Source organism: Physeter macrocephalus, chromosome 15, assembly GCF_002837175.3.
Source record: "Physeter macrocephalus isolate SW-GA chromosome 15, ASM283717v5, whole genome shotgun sequence".
Taxonomy (NCBI): domain Eukaryota; kingdom Metazoa; phylum Chordata; class Mammalia; order Artiodactyla; family Physeteridae; genus Physeter; species Physeter macrocephalus.
In genome coordinates, this window is record NC_041228.1 from 56,712,096 (window position 1) to 56,733,623 (window position 21,528).

General features: G+C 43.8%; 1 protein-coding gene across 14 annotated transcripts in view; it reads left to right on the plus strand.

Annotated features, from left to right (window-relative positions):
* ZNF704 (zinc finger protein 704) overlaps positions 1-17,827 on the plus strand; it is a 229,345-nt gene extending 211,518 nt beyond the window's left edge. For 2 of the 14 annotated variants that reach the window (XM_024127086.3, XM_055091203.1), the window contains 2 exons: positions 1,429-1,526; positions 2,842-15,980. In XM_024127086.3, the coding sequence (XP_023982854.1) occupies positions 1,429-1,526; positions 2,842-2,953 (210 nt within the window). In that variant the 3' untranslated portion in view covers positions 2,954-15,980. Of the gene's footprint in view, positions 1-1,428; positions 1,527-2,841; positions 15,981-17,784 lie in introns of those variants that run through there. The other 12 variants (XR_008619496.1, XR_008619495.1, XR_008619497.1 and 9 more) reach the window with 12 other exon arrangements.
* Positions 17,828-21,528: the final 3,701 nt, after the last annotated feature.

The following is a 21,528-nucleotide window of genomic DNA, read 5'->3' on the forward strand; positions in this document are numbered from 1 at the left end:
AGCCGCTCCGCGGCATGTGGGATCTTCCCGGACCGGGGCACGAACCCGTGTCCCCTGCATCAGCAGGCAGACTCTCAACCACTGCGCCACCAGGGAAGCCCCAAAGCTTTTGTTTTTTAAAAATTATGTATGTCACTCACCTCTGCTGACCCTCAATCCACCTAACTTTAGCAAGAAGTAAAGACCAATGGTACAGAATAAATGAGACTCATGGCAATAATGGTTTAAAATGTTAGGTTATTTTTTTTCTTACGTGTTTAATTTTGTTTTAATTAATGACTAGGAAAATAACACTTATGTACATTCCTTTACATTGAAAGAAAATAGAAAATACTGGTCCCTGTACTAGAGAAAATCAATTCTATGGAATGTTCCCATGACTGTTGGTTGGTACTGGTATTTCTGTGGTCATGTTGGCTTCTAAGTGATTAAGTTGATCAATTTATTAGATGTTTGCTCTTTTGTATATGGCAATATTGTATATTTACTTGAAACATCATTTATCTTTTGTCCTAAAATTAGTTTTGTGTAGCTTTTGAGAATCCCATTTGCTGGGAAGATATTTAGTGCTAGGTGAGCAGGTGATACAAAGAGAATAAGTGAGAAATGCAAGAGGAATGGAGAACAAAGGGGACCCTCCCATCATTACGACTGAGAGGTGGGGCGTAAGGGGGTTAAACACATGCTCTGGAATCAGGGAGAGCTCAGTACAGCCCTGGCCATTGCAAGTTCCATGACCTGGGGCAAGTTACTTAACCTCGCTGTGCTTGGTTTCCTCATCTATAAAATAGGAACAGTGAGTACTTATCACATGGGGTAGATGTGAAAGTAAAGCTGTTGTCAGTGACCCTGGCACATAGTGGATGCTCAGTAAGTACTACAAGGTTGACATTCATTCTTGATTTGCTCAGGATCTTTGCTTCTTGCCTTTATCCCTGTTCAGACCCCAGAGTCTGCCATGTGGACGTCTTATGCAAGAAGCCATTTATGTACTGGCTGTGAATGATCTAACTGAATGAACAGAAGGCTGAGATCCACATTGTGTGTTGCCACTGGCTAGCTGTATAATCTCAGAGAACTCTCTTAACCTCTTTTCTTCTTTAAAAGAGAGACGGATAAGGCTTGGCATAGGAATATGCTTTAAGGTTTAAAATATTCAAGTGAAAATGGGCAACTGGGAATGCAGAGACGTTGGGAAGTTATGAAGATTTGTAAAGTATTCATTGTTGCTGGGTCTTTTCTGTTGGGGGATGCCCTTAAATTCCGCCATGAGCGTCACCCCATCCATTTTAACATGTGGTCTCTGTGAAGGAAGCACAGCCTCTCCGTGTCTGATGGTTGGGTACCCCTGCCCACGTGGCAAAGGCTAGCGAAATGCATGGTGAGGAGAGCCTGCCCCGTTAACTTTGTTTTCCATGTGCTTACTAGGTGTCACCAACCCACAGTCACCCGGTGGGCACAGGCGAGCAGAGACAGCACGCTCACACCGTCTTGTCCTCCCCACCCAGAGGGACGGTCAGCCTAAGGTATGACTGCTTGAAACCCCACACGCCTCCTCTCCAGGGAATTAACTGAAAAATAGAACAGCGAGGAAAAGAGAAACCAGAGATACAATCTTCATAAAATTCCCCTGAAATGGATGAAACACCCTTTCTTTTGTTCCCATGGTTTTCCCCATCTACTAACTCTTGATAAAGATTTGTTCTTTGTCTGGGGTCACGGTTTACAGTAAATTTTCTTGCAGAATAGGTAATGCTGATTACAGGGTCTCTTTAAAGCCATGTTGCATTAACGTCTGTATGAAATGAAGTACAAAATAGAGTTTTTAATCCAGATGAAGGAGGACCTCGCCAGGATTCCCTTAACCAGAAGACTAGAAATTTGAGAAGCAAGAGAGCATTTGAAAGTACACATTTAAAAAATTGAGGGCTTCCCTGGTGGCGCAGTGGTTGAGAGTCTGCCTGCTAATGCAGGGGACACGGGTTCGAGCCCTGGTCTGGGAAGATCCCACATGCCGTGGAGCAACCAGGCCCGTGAGCCACAACTGCTGAGCCTGCGCGTCTGGAGGCTGTGCTCCGCAACAAGAGAGGCCGCGATAGTGAAGAGGCCCGCGCACCGCCATGAAGAGTGGCCCCCGCTAGCCACAACTAGAGAAAGCCCTTGCACAGAAATGAAGACACAACACAGCAAAAAATAAATAAATAAATAAGCCAAGCATTTGAAGCCCTTTTTTTTTTTTTTTTTTTTTTTTTTTGCCCTAGGAGTTTATTACATTTTATGTTTTATTTTGTTTTGTTTTGTTTTTGTGGTATGCGGACCTCCCTCTGCTGTGGCCTCTCCCGTTGCGGAGCACAGGCTCCGGACGCGCAGGCTCAGCGGCCACGGCTCGCGGGCCCAGCCGCTCCGCGGCATGCGGGGTCCTCCCAGACCGGGGCGCGAACCCGGTTCCCCTGCATCGGCAGGCGGACGCGCAACCACTGCGCCACCAGGGAAGCCCCCTGAAGCCCTTTAAAAAAAAAAAAAAAACTTGAAAGAATAATGCTCTCTACTGGTATTTCTTGTATTTACTTACTTAATTCAATGTTATGAAGATGCCCAAATAGACATGTCTACAAATGGACAAATAGAAGCTGAAGAGTACTGGAAGTACTATAAGTAGCAAATTTTAACAGTTCAGTGTAGTGGCTGTGAAAACATCCCACACAGGTTAATGGCTGAACCTAGAGAGACCCCCTACTATGTTTCCTAACTTTTTCTAGATTTTTCCAGGGATTTTGAGCCGTCCAAAGAATGCCCATTGAATCCCTCACACTGAATACTGTTTCCTTGCCTGTCTTACAGGAAGCCCCGGGGAGAGGGCAAGAAGTGCCGGAAGGTGTACGGCATGGAGAACCGTGACATGTGGTGCACGGCCTGCCGCTGGAAGAAGGCCTGCCAGCGGTTCATTGACTAATGCACAGGCCCCTGATCGTCGCCCAGACACTCCTGCCCTTGACTTGTGCTGAGGGTGTTGGAAAGCGCTTTTCCTTCTGAACAAAACACACTTGAAACCCAGGGAAAGCACTTCCGGGCACCTTGGTGAAATCACAGCAAAAAACAAAAAAGATCACCACCCTCACTGTTCTTGCTGAGAACCCAGCCGAGAGCGGCTGTAACTACTTTTTTCCTTAAAAAATCAACTTTTTTTTTTTGCTGTATGTCTAGCTCTGAAAACTGTGGACTTCTGTAGCAATCGAACCAACCAAGCCCATATTTCCTGGAAAGGAGGCCTATTTTGATAACCTTTCTGGATAATGCCGTTTCTGAGGTTTGTTTTTTGTGGGGTTTTTTTGACACTTAAAAAAAAAAAAAGCTACATGTTATTCAGTAGCATTTGTACAAAGAGCGATACCTGTTTTCATTGTGAATAGTCCTTTGCCTGTTCTCCATCAGACTTCTGGGAGCAGTACACATCATGATGTGTTGCCAGGAAACGGCAGCACTCCGGGTATCTTTTCTACGTCTTTTTTGTTTGTTTGTTCTGTTTTAAAGAATGGCCCCAAACTGAACCACGGTAGATCTGTTAGCTTGAAGGGCCCAGGAGGGCATCAGCTTGAAAAGAGACTGACAATGGACATCACCAGCAGACTTCAGCCCCAGCTGAGTTCAGGACATCCCGCTGTCACGGTTGGGAACCGTCTGGGCGTCTTCCTCGGAAGCCTTCCCTGAGGGGTGGCCTGGCCCACTCTCTCCCGGCCACATGCACTCAAGACCTGGCACGCATTGCCATCTGGGTAAGCCTCAAAGCTTCCTTCAGGGATGCGACGCCAACCATAGCTCGGATCTCTTCAGCACTGCTTATCTGACAGTTGTCGCCAGGTCAGTGGCTCATCAGGCCTTCCTTCCCTCAAAACGCCACCGCTGACTGTTTTCAGAAAAGGTAGAGAACTCCAGACCATCCCGGCAGGTGTGCTTTACACAGCAGAGCACAGCCTCCACGTCCCCATCTGTTCAGAGAGTTATGTGAGGTCAACATCCATTCTGAGTGCACTTTTATAGGTTTTATGCTTTAGCATGTCTGGGAGATGGGTTAATGAACAATGTAAAGATTATATGGGGAAAAGGAAGGTCCAAACCTTTATTTTTCTTATCAAAATATTGGAGCTATTCATTAAGAATTTGCTCAGAAGGGAACATACAGAACACCAAAAGGAAAATGCGTGTTGGTATAGGAATCTCTCAATTTAATAGGACCAGGGCTTGCACTGTGTTCCATTTATTAGACTTTCTAGCGTAGTATTTGTTTGTTTGTCTGTCTTGGGGGTAGTGGTGCAGGGACAGGGGAGTAGTTGTCAAACCCTATATATAAGCTCATTCTCTGTCTACCCTACTCTAGATTGCCCTGCTAAAGTTATTCCTCCTATACCTATGCAAAGAAGTAAGAGCACCTTATAGGATGCACTGTGTCGGGACGGGGGCCTCGGATCAGCCATAGGAATGTTAAATGAAATTGCACAGAGCAAAGTTTAATATATTTAGAGATTGTACATACGCTTTTTTTTGAAAGAGTAGAAAGAAGTCATCTAGTCATAAGAGCTATCCTCTTTTTTTTTTTGATAAGCAAGGGAAAAAGGAGGAGGTTCTACAGTGTAACATCTGCAATCTGTGCATTCATATATTTTGGCAATTTTATTTTTTAAACTCACATGACATTTGAAGCATTATTCCTTGAAAGAGATCCTGTTTTCCTCCTTCATTTATTTTTTTCTTTAAAAACACTTATTTTAAGAGCAGAGAAAGAGCTTCATTTAATATCACATCTGATTACCAATCAATACAGCACCAGCTATAATGTATGTTTGAGCACTAACAAAGTCAGCCAGGAAAGGGTTTTTTAAGTGCAGAAACGTATTTGCATCCTCTACCCCAGCCTGTCTTTTCTCCTCCCTGGTGTCTTGTCGCTTCACTCACAAGCATCTCTGCTGGGAGGTGATGCTCTGGCCTGGTCCAGAAGGCCCTGCACTGTGGCTGGATTGTGCAGTGGCCATGGTGAGTCCAAGGCTGGTCAGCCATTTCAGCAGGCTCACCATGGACTTCAGTGATGGTTGGGGTGCAGTAGTGGAGCAGAGGGTTTTCTCTTCAGCAAAGCTCCATGGCCCTTGATCCTTGGATTAAGTCACTAATCAAAAGAGATTAAAGTGATGAGGGGCTAAATCCATCCCCTACTCCCAGAACTTTGGGACACAAGGAGGGAGAGATGGTGGCTGTGGAGCAGTCCTAGAGTGAGGCTCTGTGGCTCTGACCCCAGAGGTACAGCCCATGACCAGTGCTAGGCTCTGGCCTGGCTGAGCCAAGCTCAGTCCTTACCTGGGTATTAGCCAATGCACCGATACAAGCAAAGGGTAGAGCTGGATGCAGCTTCCTTGGGATTTCCTCTCCTTTCTAAAGCCTTCTTCACACACACGCTCTCTGCATCTCACACTCACGCGGGGCTCCTTTCTGCTGGCCAGCCCGGGGCTCTGTGTGTCCTCTTCTCTAGCTCTGAGGTGGGCACAGACCCTCAGTACTTCCTGCACACAGACACCGATTCCCTGTACCAAGGCATGTAATGACTAGGGATCTACCAGGCTTCACCCGCCTGGCCTTGAAGAAAAGCGATGAAACTTCTTTTAAGCCACCCAGAAAGCTACAAATTGCAATATACAGCACTGATTATAAATGCTAAATTTTTTTTTTTTAATGTAGAGCTATTTTGTTACATTTTGGAACTAAATGAAGTGCCAAATTAAGTCCAAGATTTGTTTTATGCCTCCTCTTTTTTTTTTTTTTTAAGATTTTCTGATGTGGACCATTTTTAAAGTCTTTATTTAATTTGTTACAGTATTGCTTCTGTTACATTTTTTGGTTTTTTGGCCCCAAGGCATGTGGGATCTTAGCTCCCCAACCAAGGATTGAAGCCACACCCCCTGCATTGGAAGGCAAAGTCTTAACCACTGGACCACCAGGGAAGGTCCTGTTTTATGCCTTCTCTGTGGTACCACGTTCTTTTCTGTGTTCATTTGGCAGGGGGAGGGGAGTATGGGTGGGAAGGGAAGCCCCAGGGCATGTGGCTGCTTAACCGAAGCCTCGCCCATCACGGGGCACCTGTCTGTGCAAAAGGAACGGCAATGCAGTGGGTTCTGGTCCCAGAGGCTTTCTGAAGAAGGCATGTGGTAGCCTTTGACTTTTCTCTCCCCGTTACCCTTTCCTTCAGAAAAGATTTCTCATCTCTCTCCAAAGAAGGCATTTCCTGGTGATGGACAGGCTTCTCCAGATAGCTGCACAGCAGAGAACAGTCATTTTAAGCCTTAGTTCTTCCCAGAGAATGTGCAACCAATTTATGGGAGGCAGTGTGACCCCATAGAGGAAGCACCCGGGTAGCAAGTGGGTGGGGAGCCAGAGAGGAGATACAGGAGGGCTGTGGACACCTGGCTCGGGCTCACCATCTAGTGCTGATCAGCTGGTGGTGACTGTCCCTGGGCACCTCCGAGGGAGCTGCCAGGTTCCCGCTCTGGGAGCAGCTGACTGAAGCAAGGAGAGAGCTCCTTTGCGGGAAGCACTCAGGCCAGGGATGCAGGACTGCCGTGCCCATCTCGGGTGGGCACAGACTGCTCTCCTCCTCGCTTGCTGGGAAGTTTCCTCCCTTGTTTGGCAAAAGCCAGTGTCAGGAAGAGGGCAGTGGGTTTCTGAGCAAGAATGTGCATGCCTGTCAGCAGCTCCGTGCACCCACAGGGTGGGTGCCCTTTATGAGACGATTCTTTGTCCAGGCATAACTGTGTTGCAGATGAAAACTTTCAATCTGATGTGTGTTACAGTTCTTGGGCTTTCCAACAAAACTTAAAAAAAAAATAGTTACAGGTATGTTGCAAAAGATTGCTGAAACTGACATGCCCTCTATCAAATTTCAAGATCACTTAAGTTGAAGCCCACCGTCGTGGGTGTCACACTAAGCCACACTTGAAAGCAGCCCTGGGTTCTGAATTAGCCGGCACTGCTAAAACCCATTCCCACCTTCATCCGACTTCATTGGAAAAGGAAAGCGCAGCATTCGCTTGGGAATGTTTAGAGAAAAGTGACAGAACCTGTACATATGGGAGAGAATACCTTGAGAATAGTAGCAAAATACTGTAAAAAATATTCTTTTCCTCAGGGAAAACTAAAGGGTATGTGAAAAATAGATCTAGAGGATCCTAAGACTAGAAAGGTTTTTATTATCTCCAGCACCTTTTCTAGTCAGAACAGTTTTTGTTTGTTTGTTTGTTTGTTTTTTAGTGAACATGATACCATTTCAAGACAAATTGCCATGAACTGGACAGTACCGACTTTTTGAGGTGTGGAGGAATGCTCTAGGAAACGGAGCAGTTTCTTTGTTTCTTAGACCTGCATTCTCAGGCTGACATCTGAACCACAGCACAGTCCCTGGTGGGTTTTCACAGATTCATGTAAGGCTGTTTGTGAATGTAATTATGAATATGACACCTTGGTGTTCCCTTTTATAATCAGCCGGTTGGATGACTGGTTATTAGCTGTACACAGAATTCTATATAGGTGAGGGACGTGAAAGACATGCATTTTACTTTAACAGCAGGTTAAGGAGCAAACTTCCATGGACTTTTGTGGACAAGGTGCTGCTTTTTCTCATGACCCTGTAGAATTTCTGTCAACCACATCAACTGTAGCTCTGACCTGTATGCACGCAGGGGAGAATTTGTGCATACAAATGAGTGGAAACAGAGCATGATTCATGAATATGGATGAGGATGTGGATCATTTTGGAGAAAGCGCTGGGCACACGGGTCAACTGGAAATTTCATTTCTCTAAGAAAATAACCCAACCAGCAGCATACACGCTTTCCCTGTTCCCCACACCTGTGGGAATTCCTCCAGAGCGGAACTGTTTCCTTCTGTCTTTTTCATTGTAACTAGTCAAACCGGAAGTCAGTAAATAAAACGAGCTTAGCACTTTTAGGTACCAATTGTATCACTAAGTAATGCACACCACTAGAGCAAGAAAGTGTAAAATGCATTTAAAACCGACTGGTTTGCTTATTGTGACTGACTTTGAAAAAGTCCAGATCCAATCAATGATATACATGCTTTAAAAGGTGTATCTATCATAGGACCAGAAATCAAAACGGGAATTTTACTTCTGGTCCTGTTTTGTAAATAGTTCCTTTTTTTTTTAAAGACAATCTCATGTTTTATATCTTTTCTTGTGAGTCTGAGAATCACGATGGTAATGTGTTGTGTCAAAATGTAATCTTAAATACAATAATAATTATAACTTAATTTTCCAAATAAGACAAGAAATATACTGCATAGGCTTCTACAATTCTGAGAGATGTGACACTTTTATAATAAGCATTAGTACTTCTCAAGTTAACAGAACTGGAAATATTTTACAAGATGCAGTGTTTTGTAATCACAAAGAACATGAACATTTTGTGGGAAATGACCTTGGTTTTATACATTGTAGCTTATTTTTTAAAATACAATATTTTACCAGACAGGAAGTGTTAATATTATAAGCAATTCCTGCTCTCCAAACAAAGGGCTATGCCTCTTTTAAGCAAGCGTTCTGATGCATATCTTTTCAATTAACCCTCTGCAGCAAGGGTAGAAATGCAGATCAGATGGAAGATTATTACAAGAGAATCAAGATGGCAACAGCTCCTCCTTTGATCTTTACCAGTGTGTTTTCAAAGTATTTTTGGGGGAAAAAAAAAAACTTTAAGAATCATCTTATGTATCTTAAATCTTTAAAATGTTAATAGATATGCTTATAGGCAGTGGGAGAAATATACTTGTAAATTCTTTAGTGTAAAATGATAGATTCCTGTCACAAGGACAAACTTATTCCTCAACCTACCAGAACCACAAAGCTGCTTTTAACTAGCAAGTATCATTTGATGGAAATTTCTAAAATCATGGTGTGTAAGCCCAAAGATAGAATTCTTAGGTGATCAGTGATGTTTAAAATAATTTTGTCCTCAGCACTAACTAAATAACTTTAAATTCCTTACCAGAACAAGTGCTTGATTTTTCACAGGAAGAATTCACAGACAGGCAAGTCTGAGATCAGAAAGTCACTGTATTCCCAAGAGTCGGGAAACAAGGAAGGCAGCCATGGAGAGTTGATTAACCGTACAAATAATTTTGAGCTTTGCCAAAACCATTTCATAATGCTCTACAGTTTTTTCTAGCCCACTCACTGTTAAAGCAAGAAAGCATCTTTTCTTTCTAAGATTTTGGTAATTCAAAAGCTAGACTAATTAGTCAAGTATGCAGATAACATCAAAAGAAAAGCTGGGATAGAATGGTCGTACACCCGTTGGGCAACCCCCCCTATAAAGTGGTCAGAGGGTCGCTCTGACTTTGCTTTCTAACAGGCTTTAGAATCTGCACACATGAGGGCTAGAAATGCATGGAGTTAGGGGAAAATGTATACAGCCTCATCTCTGAGATGAAGCAGCCCAAATCTCTATCTTCATTCTCTTGGAATATCTCTAATGTTGGCATTAAAAGTTCCCAAGAAGTGTTTATTGCTGCATGGTTTTGAACCAAATGAGTCTTGCTTCCTATTTAAATAGAAGCCTCCTAATCCTTTCTAAGCAGATGCCTTGGAAAGAACAGGCAGATTCTGTAAATGAGCGATTCAGATCAGGCAGAAGAAGGACCCTAAAGAATGACGGAGATCATGGTGAACCAGAGGACACACACCCCCTTTAAAGGGGGATCCCAGCTCTAGACAATCAGAACCATGCAGAAATCAGGCCTGGGGCTGCTAGATCTTCTGACTTGGAAATATAATGTCACCTGACACTTAAGCTAAACTCAGATTCTTGGCCAACCATGTGCAGACCAAAGAGACCGTGTATGTGGGCAGATGCAGCCTTTGGCCACCAGTTTCAACTGTTGGGAAAAGCAGATTTCACCTTCCAGAGCCATCAGGTCAAGTTCTTCCATCAGCCCTACAGACTCACACATTGGTACCATCTGGGCAACTAAAATCAAAGAAGGGAAAGAGGCCAGTTCTCCCCAGAAATCATTCTCATGGAAGACTTGAAGATAAAAATACAATATCCTTAAACTAGCCTTGCCTCTGATCAAAATATACTGAAGCATTATTCAGCTGTCACTCTGCCTCCTGGTGTGCCCAGGCCAGGCCCCAAAGCATGGAATGACTGTAATCCTAACTTCCTTACTGTTTTCACTGCCGTGACCACTGTGATGAGGGCTGGCAAAGAACAGCCTTGTGCCTTTGGAGAAGGCAGCCGGGAGCCCCTGCAGTTTAAGATAGCACACATTGCCTCCTTGTGCGAAAGCCCTTTGCCAACCCTTCCACACCCCCTCCCACTCCATCCTGCCTCGTGAGTTTGCATCCCAGGATAAAAGTTCCTTTGTTTCACCTCTGACATGGCAAAATCCTTGCTTCAGAACTCGTAGGTACTTAGGTATTTTAGAGTGTCCAGTAACCTCAAAATGGAGTTTTTCCACATAGAAAACCTTAACACCTTTCCCTGAGGGCAAAGACAAAATGGGAATAAATGTGTCATGGAAAAAAATTAGACGTTGCTTCCTTCATTTGGATGAACTAAGTTATTTTAGACTGTGTCTTACACCAGAGTCCTGATGGTGTTGGGATAATCACTAACCCTTTCACATATATAAGAAAGTATGTCTCTTTCAGATACATGACTTCATTTGACCTTCCCTAGAACCCAGTGTAAAATAAGAATATTTAAGATTACCATCACCACCTCCAAGGCCAACCTGGTTCAAGTGGTCTTCAGCCTGTGACTCGGGCCCATTACTGCCTGGACGGAGGAGGGAAAGAGCGTGTGAAAGAGCTCGCTCAGACCTCAGTCTTCCAGAATGACTCTAGACCTGAGAAGACGCAGGGACCCATGTTCTCCACCCATCCTTACAATCCAGGTACTTCAGCATAGAAATAAAGCCCACTCATTCGCATTGTCAAACGCACACTCAATCACCCCCGAATTTATCCCTTTAGGGTACCTACCAGATCCCTATTCCAACTATCTAAGTGATTAATTATAGGAGTTGATTAGCTGGTGCAATGTTCTGAGTAAAACTTGTGACTCCTTGGAAAAAAGTTATTTTGCCGCTAACATTCAACATTTGTTATCCATGTAAACTTATATTGATGCCCCCAAATTTGAAAACAGCTCAAATTTACCATCTGTAATGATCAAATTGAAAACTACTGTCAGCTCAAGGTTGGAAACACCCGGTAATATGGTTAGGTCAAGTTTAAATATGAATACGGTTTAAACAACATCGGCAGTGCCTGAGATTTCTGTCGTGAGTGATTAAAAGGTTGACCAGTCCATGAACGGATTGCATCTTCCCCTTCTCCCATCAGCTCACAGGTTTCACATCCTGAGTTTAGGGTAAAGCCCCTCACAAGTTGAGTCATGGGGCCTAAACCTTTTTGGCCCATCACCTGCTTCGTTAACAGGCTTTTTGATAAAAGATACTTTTATTATGCTTCGAAAGCAATACAGTGCTAGAGGAAGAAACAGTGAGCTTTCCTCCTCTGCTGGAAAAGAAGCCCGTTTTGCAGTGGTAAGCACCAATGCCATGACAGTGGCAGGACTGCAAAGGACCCAAGCTCTAGGTAAGAAGAAAGAAGCTACCACTCAAAAAAAAACAAAAAAAAACTATAGATTTTTGAAAGAAGGTGGAGATTATGAATTCAACACTTAAACTGTAGTCCTTGTTTCTTAAAAATATTCTTTCCTATTGAGCACCACCCACATAATTATTAACTGCCAGCTTCCAAAGGAAAGATCCCCTTTACTTATATTATGAAAGTGTTAAAAATTAATTCTCAAGTCTGATTGACCGTTACGTTTACATACTTACTAGGGGCAATTCTCTAAATTTTTAATTCAGAAAAATTAGCCCGGGGAGCAAGTAGCAACTCCTGAAAAAGGCAAGAGCTCTATCATTAAAGAACGTAATTTTCTTTTAAAAAAAAAAAAGTGGCTCATTTATTTTCTTCTGAATTCTCTTTACGTCTCTGACGAAAGAGGAAAAACCAGCATTCAGAAGAAGAAATTGAGCGTTAAGGGAGAGAAAGGACAGTTTCCATTCTAGTTACTAGTCTTGTTTTCCCATCTTGGCATCCGCCTCGAATTCGCTAGTAAAATGTTACCCTCTCCTCTTTGCCTTTATCCACCCAGGCCAGAGGCCATGCTGTTATGTATGTTTGCTTCCAGAAGCGCTGGATGAAACATTTTTGCTTCTGTGTTCCTGATTTCTCACTCTTAATTAAGGTCCAAGGGAATAAATATTACCAGGACTGGTATGTTAGGCTTAGTCTATGAGGCTTCTCCCTTCCTTCCGGGAAATTCTTCCATTTGTCTGAACAGTTTTGAGTGATCATTCAGAGAGCAGGTCCGTCAGCAGACAACCTGCCACACACATCACAAAAGATTTGGTCAGATTAACTGATAAAGAATAACAAGGCAGATACCTAATCCTTTCACTTTGACTCAAAGCCCCCCTCCCAAGTCCCCTACCCCACCAGTCCCCTCCAGAGCAAAGCCAGTGGAGTGATCAGGGCAGAGGAAGAGAGCTTCACATTCATTGCTCTAGGCCCTGACCTCTGCCCAGGATTACAGAGCATGAAAATGGAATTGACCTTTATTATGTGAAAAGGTAGTGGCTCCTGCAGGGTATAATTGTTTTAAGTTTATGCAAAGAGAAAACTCATCCAATCTGCTCGTGTTGTGAAGCATGTGTCTCTCACCCTGGTGGAGCCCCCTTCCCATGTTTTGGGCACAGATGGCCAAGTCAGAAAGGAAAGAGGCAGAGCTTCGGGGGCCAGTGGCTCCAGAGATGGGATTACCCCTCAGGGATATACAGTGTAGCATAATCCATAAACTACTCCCACCCAAGGGAAATTAAAAAAAAAAAAAAAAAAAAAAAACGGATGCATCACGGGGTGTACTTCCCTGGCAGTCCAGTGGTTAAGACTCTGCTCTTCCAACGAGACATGTGTTCGATCCCTGGTCCCTGGTTGGGGAACTAAGATTCTGTGTGCCGTGCAGTGCGGCCAAAAAAAAATCTGCATCACTTTGCAGATTACAAATGCTTGCTTTGCTTATGCCTTTTCCCCTACACTCTGCTAATTGGAAAGAAATGACTGTGACTTGACCAAGCCCTGTGATGATAGCAAAGCTTCTGCTTCCAAAGCATCCCAACTGTTTGGGGGAACCTCTGTGATCACTGGTAGAAAGCTTTAGAAAAGATTTAGATTTTTAGGGAAGAACTCAATACCCCCCAAATATACTAATTCTGTGACTTCAGTAACTGAAAATGTCCTGGGTGTAAAATAACCCAGGCATGCGGATCATACACGTTTTTTTTTTTTTTAAATGCCATTAATCAGTATTTTCCTACAACATGACCTTAAATTCCTATTTTTATAATTAATGGTTGGACGATAGTCAGCCATTGAAACATAAGCTCTCTGGAATAACCAGACACTAGTGTAGTTTCCAAAGTGTTTCATATATCAAAATCTATATACTTAGAGGAAGAACTCAGGATAAGAAAAAATCGCTAGGTCCCAAAGGGTTTGTGACTATCATCAACTACAACAGCCGAGTGGCCTGCGGTCATCTTTTTCAAATGAGGGAGCCGGGGAGTGAGAGAACCACAGTCGATACAAAACCTCTGTTGCCCTTCATCCATGATAGGGTTTAAAAACGTTCTACTTTTAAGAGTTAAGCCATCTTTCAAATTGTTTTCTACACCAAATCTAACCTATTAAAATGAAATTATAAAATAGCTAAAATGGGGTATTTAATGGAAATTGCTGAGAGTAGAAAGCATTGCTTTTTAGTGCCTGCTAAACAAAAAAGAGAAAGACAGAAGAAGCAGCCCTTCCTGTACGATGCGGGTGTCAACAGGACCGGCATTAACTCGGAATCAGGCACTAATTCGAAAGCAATGAGGCAATGCTCTCCAATTTTTAGAGATCTTTCAAAATGCAATCTTACCACCATTTGGAGGTAAGTACTGGCTTAACAAAAGTCTTTATTGAATATTAGTGAATGGATGTAAAAAGTTACAAGCTATGCATTTTCAAAGAGTAATGTTATTTTGTATCCAATCCAAGTCAATTTTTTTCATAGAGACTTACCACAACTGAAAATCGTTCAAAACACACTTGAATGCATATCATTATGGGGTTGTAGGACTTCCATCTGTACAGTTCTAGCTGATATTTTTAAAGTCAGTGCATTGAAATTTCAGGCTCTAAACAAATTCAGCCATGAAGGTGAATAAAGGAGAAATGGTTTATATTTTACTTCTTCAGCAGAAATGGGAAATGTGGGCTGTTACAAAAATGGGCCCAGTCCTTTTAGAGGTGACTGTTCTAGTAACACTGGATTAACAAGCAAACAAAACTACATGAAGTTAATGAGTATTGCCTTGGATGAATATAGCATAGGTTGTGTCTATTGTGTTTTAAGTCGCAATCTAAGGACAAAAACTATTCTCCAAAGGGTTTGCATTATATAGTTTTGAAGAACAAAACATAAAAATATTGTCCAGCAAAGCAAAATCATTGGTCTTTTTTTCAAAATTATTTGGAGATCATTACTTGTATTTTTTGGAAAGTCCATATAAAACATACACACATTTCTTCAGCCCTCTTTTAGATTTTGTATTTCCATGAAACCTTTTTCGCTAATAATTTATCTTTGCTCCTTAATCAGCACTTTCCTACATTACTCAGCATGAAAAAAATTCTTTCCTTCAACTGACAATGTTGAAATAAAGAACTCCGTTTCTCTGCCATTCCGGATCTCTTCTGTGTCCACTGAGAAAGTTTCTCAGCTGTTTGTATGTAAAATATGGAAAAACACACTTCGAAACCTGGTACTTGTGGTTATACTGGATATGTTTGCTACCTATTTAGAAGTTATTGGGGGTGGGGATGTGTCTTTTTATATGATTTTTAGCCAAATTCAGATGTTCTGATACTACATTTCTGAATACCTATCCGACTGTAAATACAGCCTGATGAGGTTCAGGTTAATAAACCTTTTATGTGACTGTCCCTCAGCCATGCTCCTTGCCAGCTTTGGGCACCTTGTACATAGATTTGTCGAATGTTTAAATGATGTTGTTTTTCTAAATGCTGTTCTCTAAAACAACTTTTTGAATGTTTTTTGCTTTCCATTGTTTGGGACTTTGTGTGTTGGTTAAACAAAAAATGTTTCCTAAATATTTAACACCAGGAAAACTATTTCAAATAAACTGGTGCTAATTGAAAGAGAAGAAAAATTTCAGATGGAAGATTTACAATATAAAATGTTGACACCAGTTAAACTAAACTGCACTTTCCCAAGGGGACAGCTGGCAGCTACCTGCAATGGACATCACGAGGACCACTGAATGTTTACAGTTTCTGTGGCCCATTTAAGCATAAAATATAGAAATGGTGCTGTCCCCCCAGAGTTGAGGATTTGCTACTTGTGTCCTATGGAAGCATTTAAGTAGAAGTAAAGGTCTGTAGTAAGAATCACTTTAGTAATAGTCTTCTGGTCTTTGGACTTTCATGTTCTGTAATGCTTAGCTGTAACAATGAATATGGTGTTGCAATCTAGTCTGACGTCATCGTTGCCCTGTATTTCCTGCGTGTAGGGTTCTACCTTGGGTTGCACTGGCACGTGCCGAGCCAGAACACTGGACTTTCAGGAAGACCATTCTGACTTCTACGGTGTCCACACACATGCATTGAAATGCACTTGTAACTGGTTAATTACCATGAAGTCTAACTTCCACTTAATAAAAGTTTTTGTGTATCTGCTTCTACTTGGGGGCTGTTTATTTGAGTAAAGGATAACTAACTGGTATCCAAGAAAGGTTCACGGGGGTTAGAGGGTTTGAGGCTTTACCTACAGTTGTAAAAATAATTTAAAACCAGAGGGATATCTTCCCCATATCAACTGCTCACCATCAAGGCCATTTTTAGAAACATGTTGTAGGTACATCTCTCATCTAGAGCAGCGGTCCCCAACCTTTTTGGTACCAGGGACCGGTTTTGTGGAAGACAATTTTTCCACAGACGGGGTTGGGGAGGGAGGGGGTTGGTTCAGGAGGTAGTGCGAGTGATGTGGGGGAAGGTTCGTGGTAACGGAAGCGATGGGGAACGGCAGGTGAAGCTTTGCTGGATCCTGCCACTCACCTCCTGCTGTGCAGCCCGGTTCCTAACAGGCCGCAGACCGGTACCGGTCCGAGGCCCAGGGATTGGAGACCCCTGGTCTAGAGTTCAGCCCTCATAATTAACAATTCAAACCCATTCCCTTGGCAATGACTTCCCAGATGCATCAGCTACTCATGCAGCGCCGCTGGTCCTGTTGCCTGGGTCATGTAGACACAAGCTGGCAAACAGAGGAAAGGCAATGTCTATTCTGATGCCAAGCCAGCCTGGAGACCCTCCTCTAGGCCAAGGCCATGTCCACTAGAACTTGACCTATTCACCTGCAAAGACCAAGCATACGTATTTGTGCAGCAAGACAGCAGGCTTTGGAGTTCAACAGTCTTGGACACAAATCCGAGTTTTGCCTCTTGCAAGATAGATAACTGGACATTTGATTTAACCTTTTTTAAGTCTTGTTTTTATATTAGGAATGATAATAAAAGAGATGAAAACTAATTAGTCTGGCTTGGACAATATCTACTCCTAGTCCAATCTGCCTTAGCTGGGGTGAGGAGAGCTATGACTCATGGTCTACTGCCTGCTTCCAAGAAGTTCCTACCTCATGCGGCTATTGTGAGAATTATTTGAAATAACATGTCATCACTCACAGAGAAGAATTCCCCAAATGCAAGCCAAAATACTCAAATACTGGAATTCTCAGATATCCAGGATGAGTGCTTTCAAACTCAGGAGTGCCTTCAGAATTTTTTCAATTTCTTAAGAAGATTCTTTCTAAGATAAAAATGTCCGGCCTTAGTAAATAGCTTACATACCACATCTGAATGTTTTCTTGGTTACACCATTATCTCATCAATTAATAGACTGGGCGGTGGAGACAGTTTTACAGCTCAGCCTATTCAAGAACTAGAAGATCGTGCAGTTGGACACCCGCTGCTTTCTTCCACGCCAACCCCAGCCCCAGCCCATCTCCCCGTCATTGAACATCTGTGATTCCCTTGTATTTGGCACAGGGACCCTGAGCCCTTTGACCTTTCCTGAGATGCAGTGGGACGGGAGATAGGACTTGCTTTGCTCCTACAGCACAGTGCCAGGCAATGTGCTGGGTGCTTCCATGTGATCGTCTCATTAACTCTCACAGCAGCTCTGTGTGGGGAAACCACTATCCCCATTTTATGCAGAATGAAAGACCTTCATAAAGGTTAACTGTCCCAAGGCCACAGAGCTTAGGATGGACGTGGACGCCCCCCCGACACCGCCCCGTAGATGTTCTGCGTTTTTAGGGGCTATCATCGTCTGTGGGTCTGCTGTGAGTGATCGAAGGCAGTGTTCCTCTCTCTTCCCCCTGCTTGTTGGTTTCCTCCACCTTCGAACCAGGTGAGGGCTGCTCTTCACCCCAGGCTGCCTTCCCTCTCCATCCTGTCCTCCTGCCTCTTTGCCGCTGTCCGTTCTTATCACTTCTTTGGCCAGTTTCTCCCCACAAGCCAAAGCCACTGCAGGGAAAGCATGGCCCTGTATTCATATCCATCAGTAAGAGTTCTTTCTCCCTGTTCTTCCCACAGCATGTCTGCCAAGCCTGCGACCACATCAGATGCCTCATCCTTCCCCACAAAGCATCGTCAGCCTCAGGCCTGAGGGTTCTTGAAGATGATTGCTAGACAGTTGACTTTTAGTGCCCACATGTTTGCCAAGAAGGAGGATGGACGTAACAACCTCTATGAATGGTGTTCAAACTGCCCATTCCTGCTTCTTCCAGGCCTTCCTGCCAAGGTCCCAGGAAGTTCTGCTCCTTGGAGAGTCACCCAGGAAGCCGCATGGCCCTTAGGGGTAGGGAGAAGGAGAAAATATCGGGAATCTGGACTGGTGATGTTGTCCTGCAAAGATGTGTGTCAGTCATATTTGCAAAACAAGTTTTGACCAAATGCCTGCTATCTGAAGAGAGGCTGCAGCAAACATCTAATGAAGTAATGGATTTGGGGGTTTTTTTGGCCACACCTCGCAGCATGCGGGATGTTAGTTCCCTGACCAGGGATCAGACCCGTGGCCCCTCCAGTGGAAGCACGGAGTCTTAACCACTGGACCGCCAGGGGAGTTCCAGTCATGGATTCTTTTAATGTAAAAAAATGAAAGCTACCTTCCCCGCAAAAAATACCCTCCAAGATCTTACACTTCTTACACTGGCATGTAGTATGTGCTCAATAACTTTTTTAAAATAAATTTATTTACTTATTTATTTATTTTTTTGGCTGTGTTGGGTCTTCATGGCTGCATGCGGGCTTTCTCTAGTTGCAGCAAGTGGGGGCTACCCTTCGTTGCGGTGCGCGGGCTTCTCATTACGGTGGCTTCTCTTGTAGCAGAGCACGGGCTCTAGGCACGTGGACTTCAGTAGCTGTGGCACACGGGCTCAGTAGTTGTGGCTCGTGGGCTCTAGAGCACAGGCTCAGTAGTTGTGGTTCACAGGGCTTAGTTTCTCTGCGGCGTGTGGGATCCTCCCGGACCAGGGCTTGAACCCGTGTCCCCTGCATTGGCAGGCGGATTCTTAACCACCGCGCCACCAGGGAAGCCCTGCTCAGTAAATTTTTAAGTGAATGAATGAAAAACTGTTCAGATGGATCATTTCTTCAGGCTGTAGATACACTCTGCTTTCCATCTACCACTGCCTGAACAAAGCAAAGAGGCAAGAAGGAAGTGAACATTTTGAAGCCTGGCATAGACATTTATTTGGTCTAAGTGGCATTTTTAAAGTTTCTTTAGAAGATGTACATTCTCAAAATCACCAACTCCAAATGACTCTATTGATTACCTAGTAATTAGCTCATATAGGACAAAGTGTCCAGTTAACATACACTATTTTTATGTAGAAGTTCCTTGCACATAGCAAGAATTCAATAAATGGGTAAGTGGAAAAAAATGAATGCTTCTAAATGAAATAAATTGCAGCATAGGTCTGTGCCATTAAAATCATGCAGAGTAAACGGAAGAAGGCCAATAGGATTTGAGTCAATAACACAGGAGAGAGACTCTAGGCTGGCACTAAAAAATAAACACTATTTTTTAATTTTTTTTTTTTGCGGTACGCGGGCCTCTCACTGTTGTGGCCTCTCCCGTTGTGGAGCACAGGCTCCGGACGCGCAGGCTCAGCGGCCATGGCTCACGGGCCCAGCCGCTCTGTGGCATGTGGGATCCTCCTGGACCGGGGCACGAGCCCGTGTCCCCTGCATCGGCAGGCGGATTCTCAACCACTGCGCCACCAGGGAAGCCCAATAAACACTATTTTCATGATTGGGATCTGGGTATGATAGTGATTGTTTGTATCCAGGTAATATATGTACACAGTAAAAAAAAAAAAGAAAAAAAAAAGAAAAAATCAGGGCAGTAAAATGCCTGTATTGAAAGCGAGCTTTGCTGCTCTGCCCCTTTCCACCCCTTCATCACACTCCCAAAAGCAGCCTCTTCTAACTCATTTAACTTGATTCCATTTTTTCTAAATTATATGCAAGTGCTGCCGGGCAAACAGAAAGACCAGCCCAGGCCAAGGCAGCAACAGTATCAGAAGCAAGAGAGACAAGGCCTGGCATGATGCTGCAGGATGCACAGGGACTGGCAAAGTGCCCAGCAGAGATCAGTGCCCCTGCTCTGAGGGGGTCTCTGCACAGGGGTCAGCTGAGATGTAAAGTTCTGAGTAATACATACCTCTCTCTTCCTGGGCACCAAGACGCTGCCCTACTGGATGATCCAGGGGTCTCTCACGAGATGGCTATGAAGCAACCCCCCACAAAGCACGGTGAGCCCTGGGTAACCTGAAAACAACCAAGAGTCCCCGACTCCAAGTTAAACCTGCAAACTAGCCTTGGACCCCAGACCAAAACCTTCAGCCAACAAGCTGGCTAGTGGATCCCTTGCCATCTCTTTTAATAACATCTTCACAGCCACTTCTGGTTCTCAGTATGTTCCTTACTCTAGTTGGTTTCATGATAATGCCCAGGTCATCACAGGAAAACATGTCAAGTCAGATTTTGCAAAAGGGCTCAACGCAAATGTTGCTCACTGTTCACTGTTTGGCTACACCAGACATGCCGGGGACCAGCTGCACACATGTGTCTCACATGGCTGGAAGCAAGTAATAATCCCATTCAAACTATATTAAGCAAACACAAGTGGAGGATTTATTGAGACAAGGTCTCTCATAGGATCCAAGGTCAGACAGTGTTGCCAGACCTCGTGGAGTCCTAGAATCAAGATCAAGAAAGCCATTGGGAAACAAGAAAGCCAAACTCTCCACCTTGCCAGTCCCGTCCCCTCACCCAGCCTCCTTGGGGTGGCAGGATCAGGATTCCTCTCTTCTCTGTAGGTCTCTTTTCTTCTCTCTCTACATAGCTGCCTTCTTTGCTTTTCTAGCACACTGTGAAAAATGGCCACGAGAGGCCCACACTGAACTTGCAGCACATGTGGTCAAGAGTGGGCTAGATTCTTGGAGCACCAGTCCCGAATTCAGGAATCATTGGCCAGGCTTGAGCAAGATATCTTCCCCTGCTCCAATCAGCTAGGTTTGGGGGAGGAGTGGTGTCAGGGGTCAGGTGGGAGGGTCTCTAATAAAAAAGTGTGAGGTTCAGAAGGCAGTGATGGGGGGAATAAAATAACTGTCATTCCTAGTACAGTAAATGAAAGCCAATTTTTCTTACTAATAAACATAATCGTAGAATTTACATCTGAGGGGTATTAAAGGTCATCTAATTTGTCTCTCTTATTTCATAGATAAGATTCATGACCCAAGAATATCATTTTACATTTATTAATGTTGTGTTTTTTTTTTAAATTTATTTTTGGCTGTGTTGGGTCTTCGTTTCTGTGCGAGGGCTTTTCTCTAGTTGCGGCGAGCGGGGGCCACGCTTCATCGCGGTGCGGGGGCCTTTCACTGTCTCGGCCTCTCTTGTTGCGGAGCACAGGCTCCAGACGCGCAGGCTCAGTAGTTGTGGCTCACGGGCCTAGTTGCTCCGCAGCATGTGGGATCTTCCCAGAGCAGGGCTCGAACCCGTGTCCCCTGCATTGGCAGGCAGATTCTCAACCACTGCGCCACCAGGGAAGCCCTACTAATGTTGTTTGATGCTAGTTTTGTTTTCATAAGATTTTATTGTTGGCTAGTTTTCTGAAAGACAAGGTTGTCTATTCTCTTAAACATAACAGGGTGGAGGCATTTTTTATAGAACTAGAACAAAAAATTTCACAATCTGTATGGAAACACAAAAGACCCCGAATAGCCAAAGCAACCTTGAGAACGAAAAATGGAGCTGGAGGAATCAGGCTCC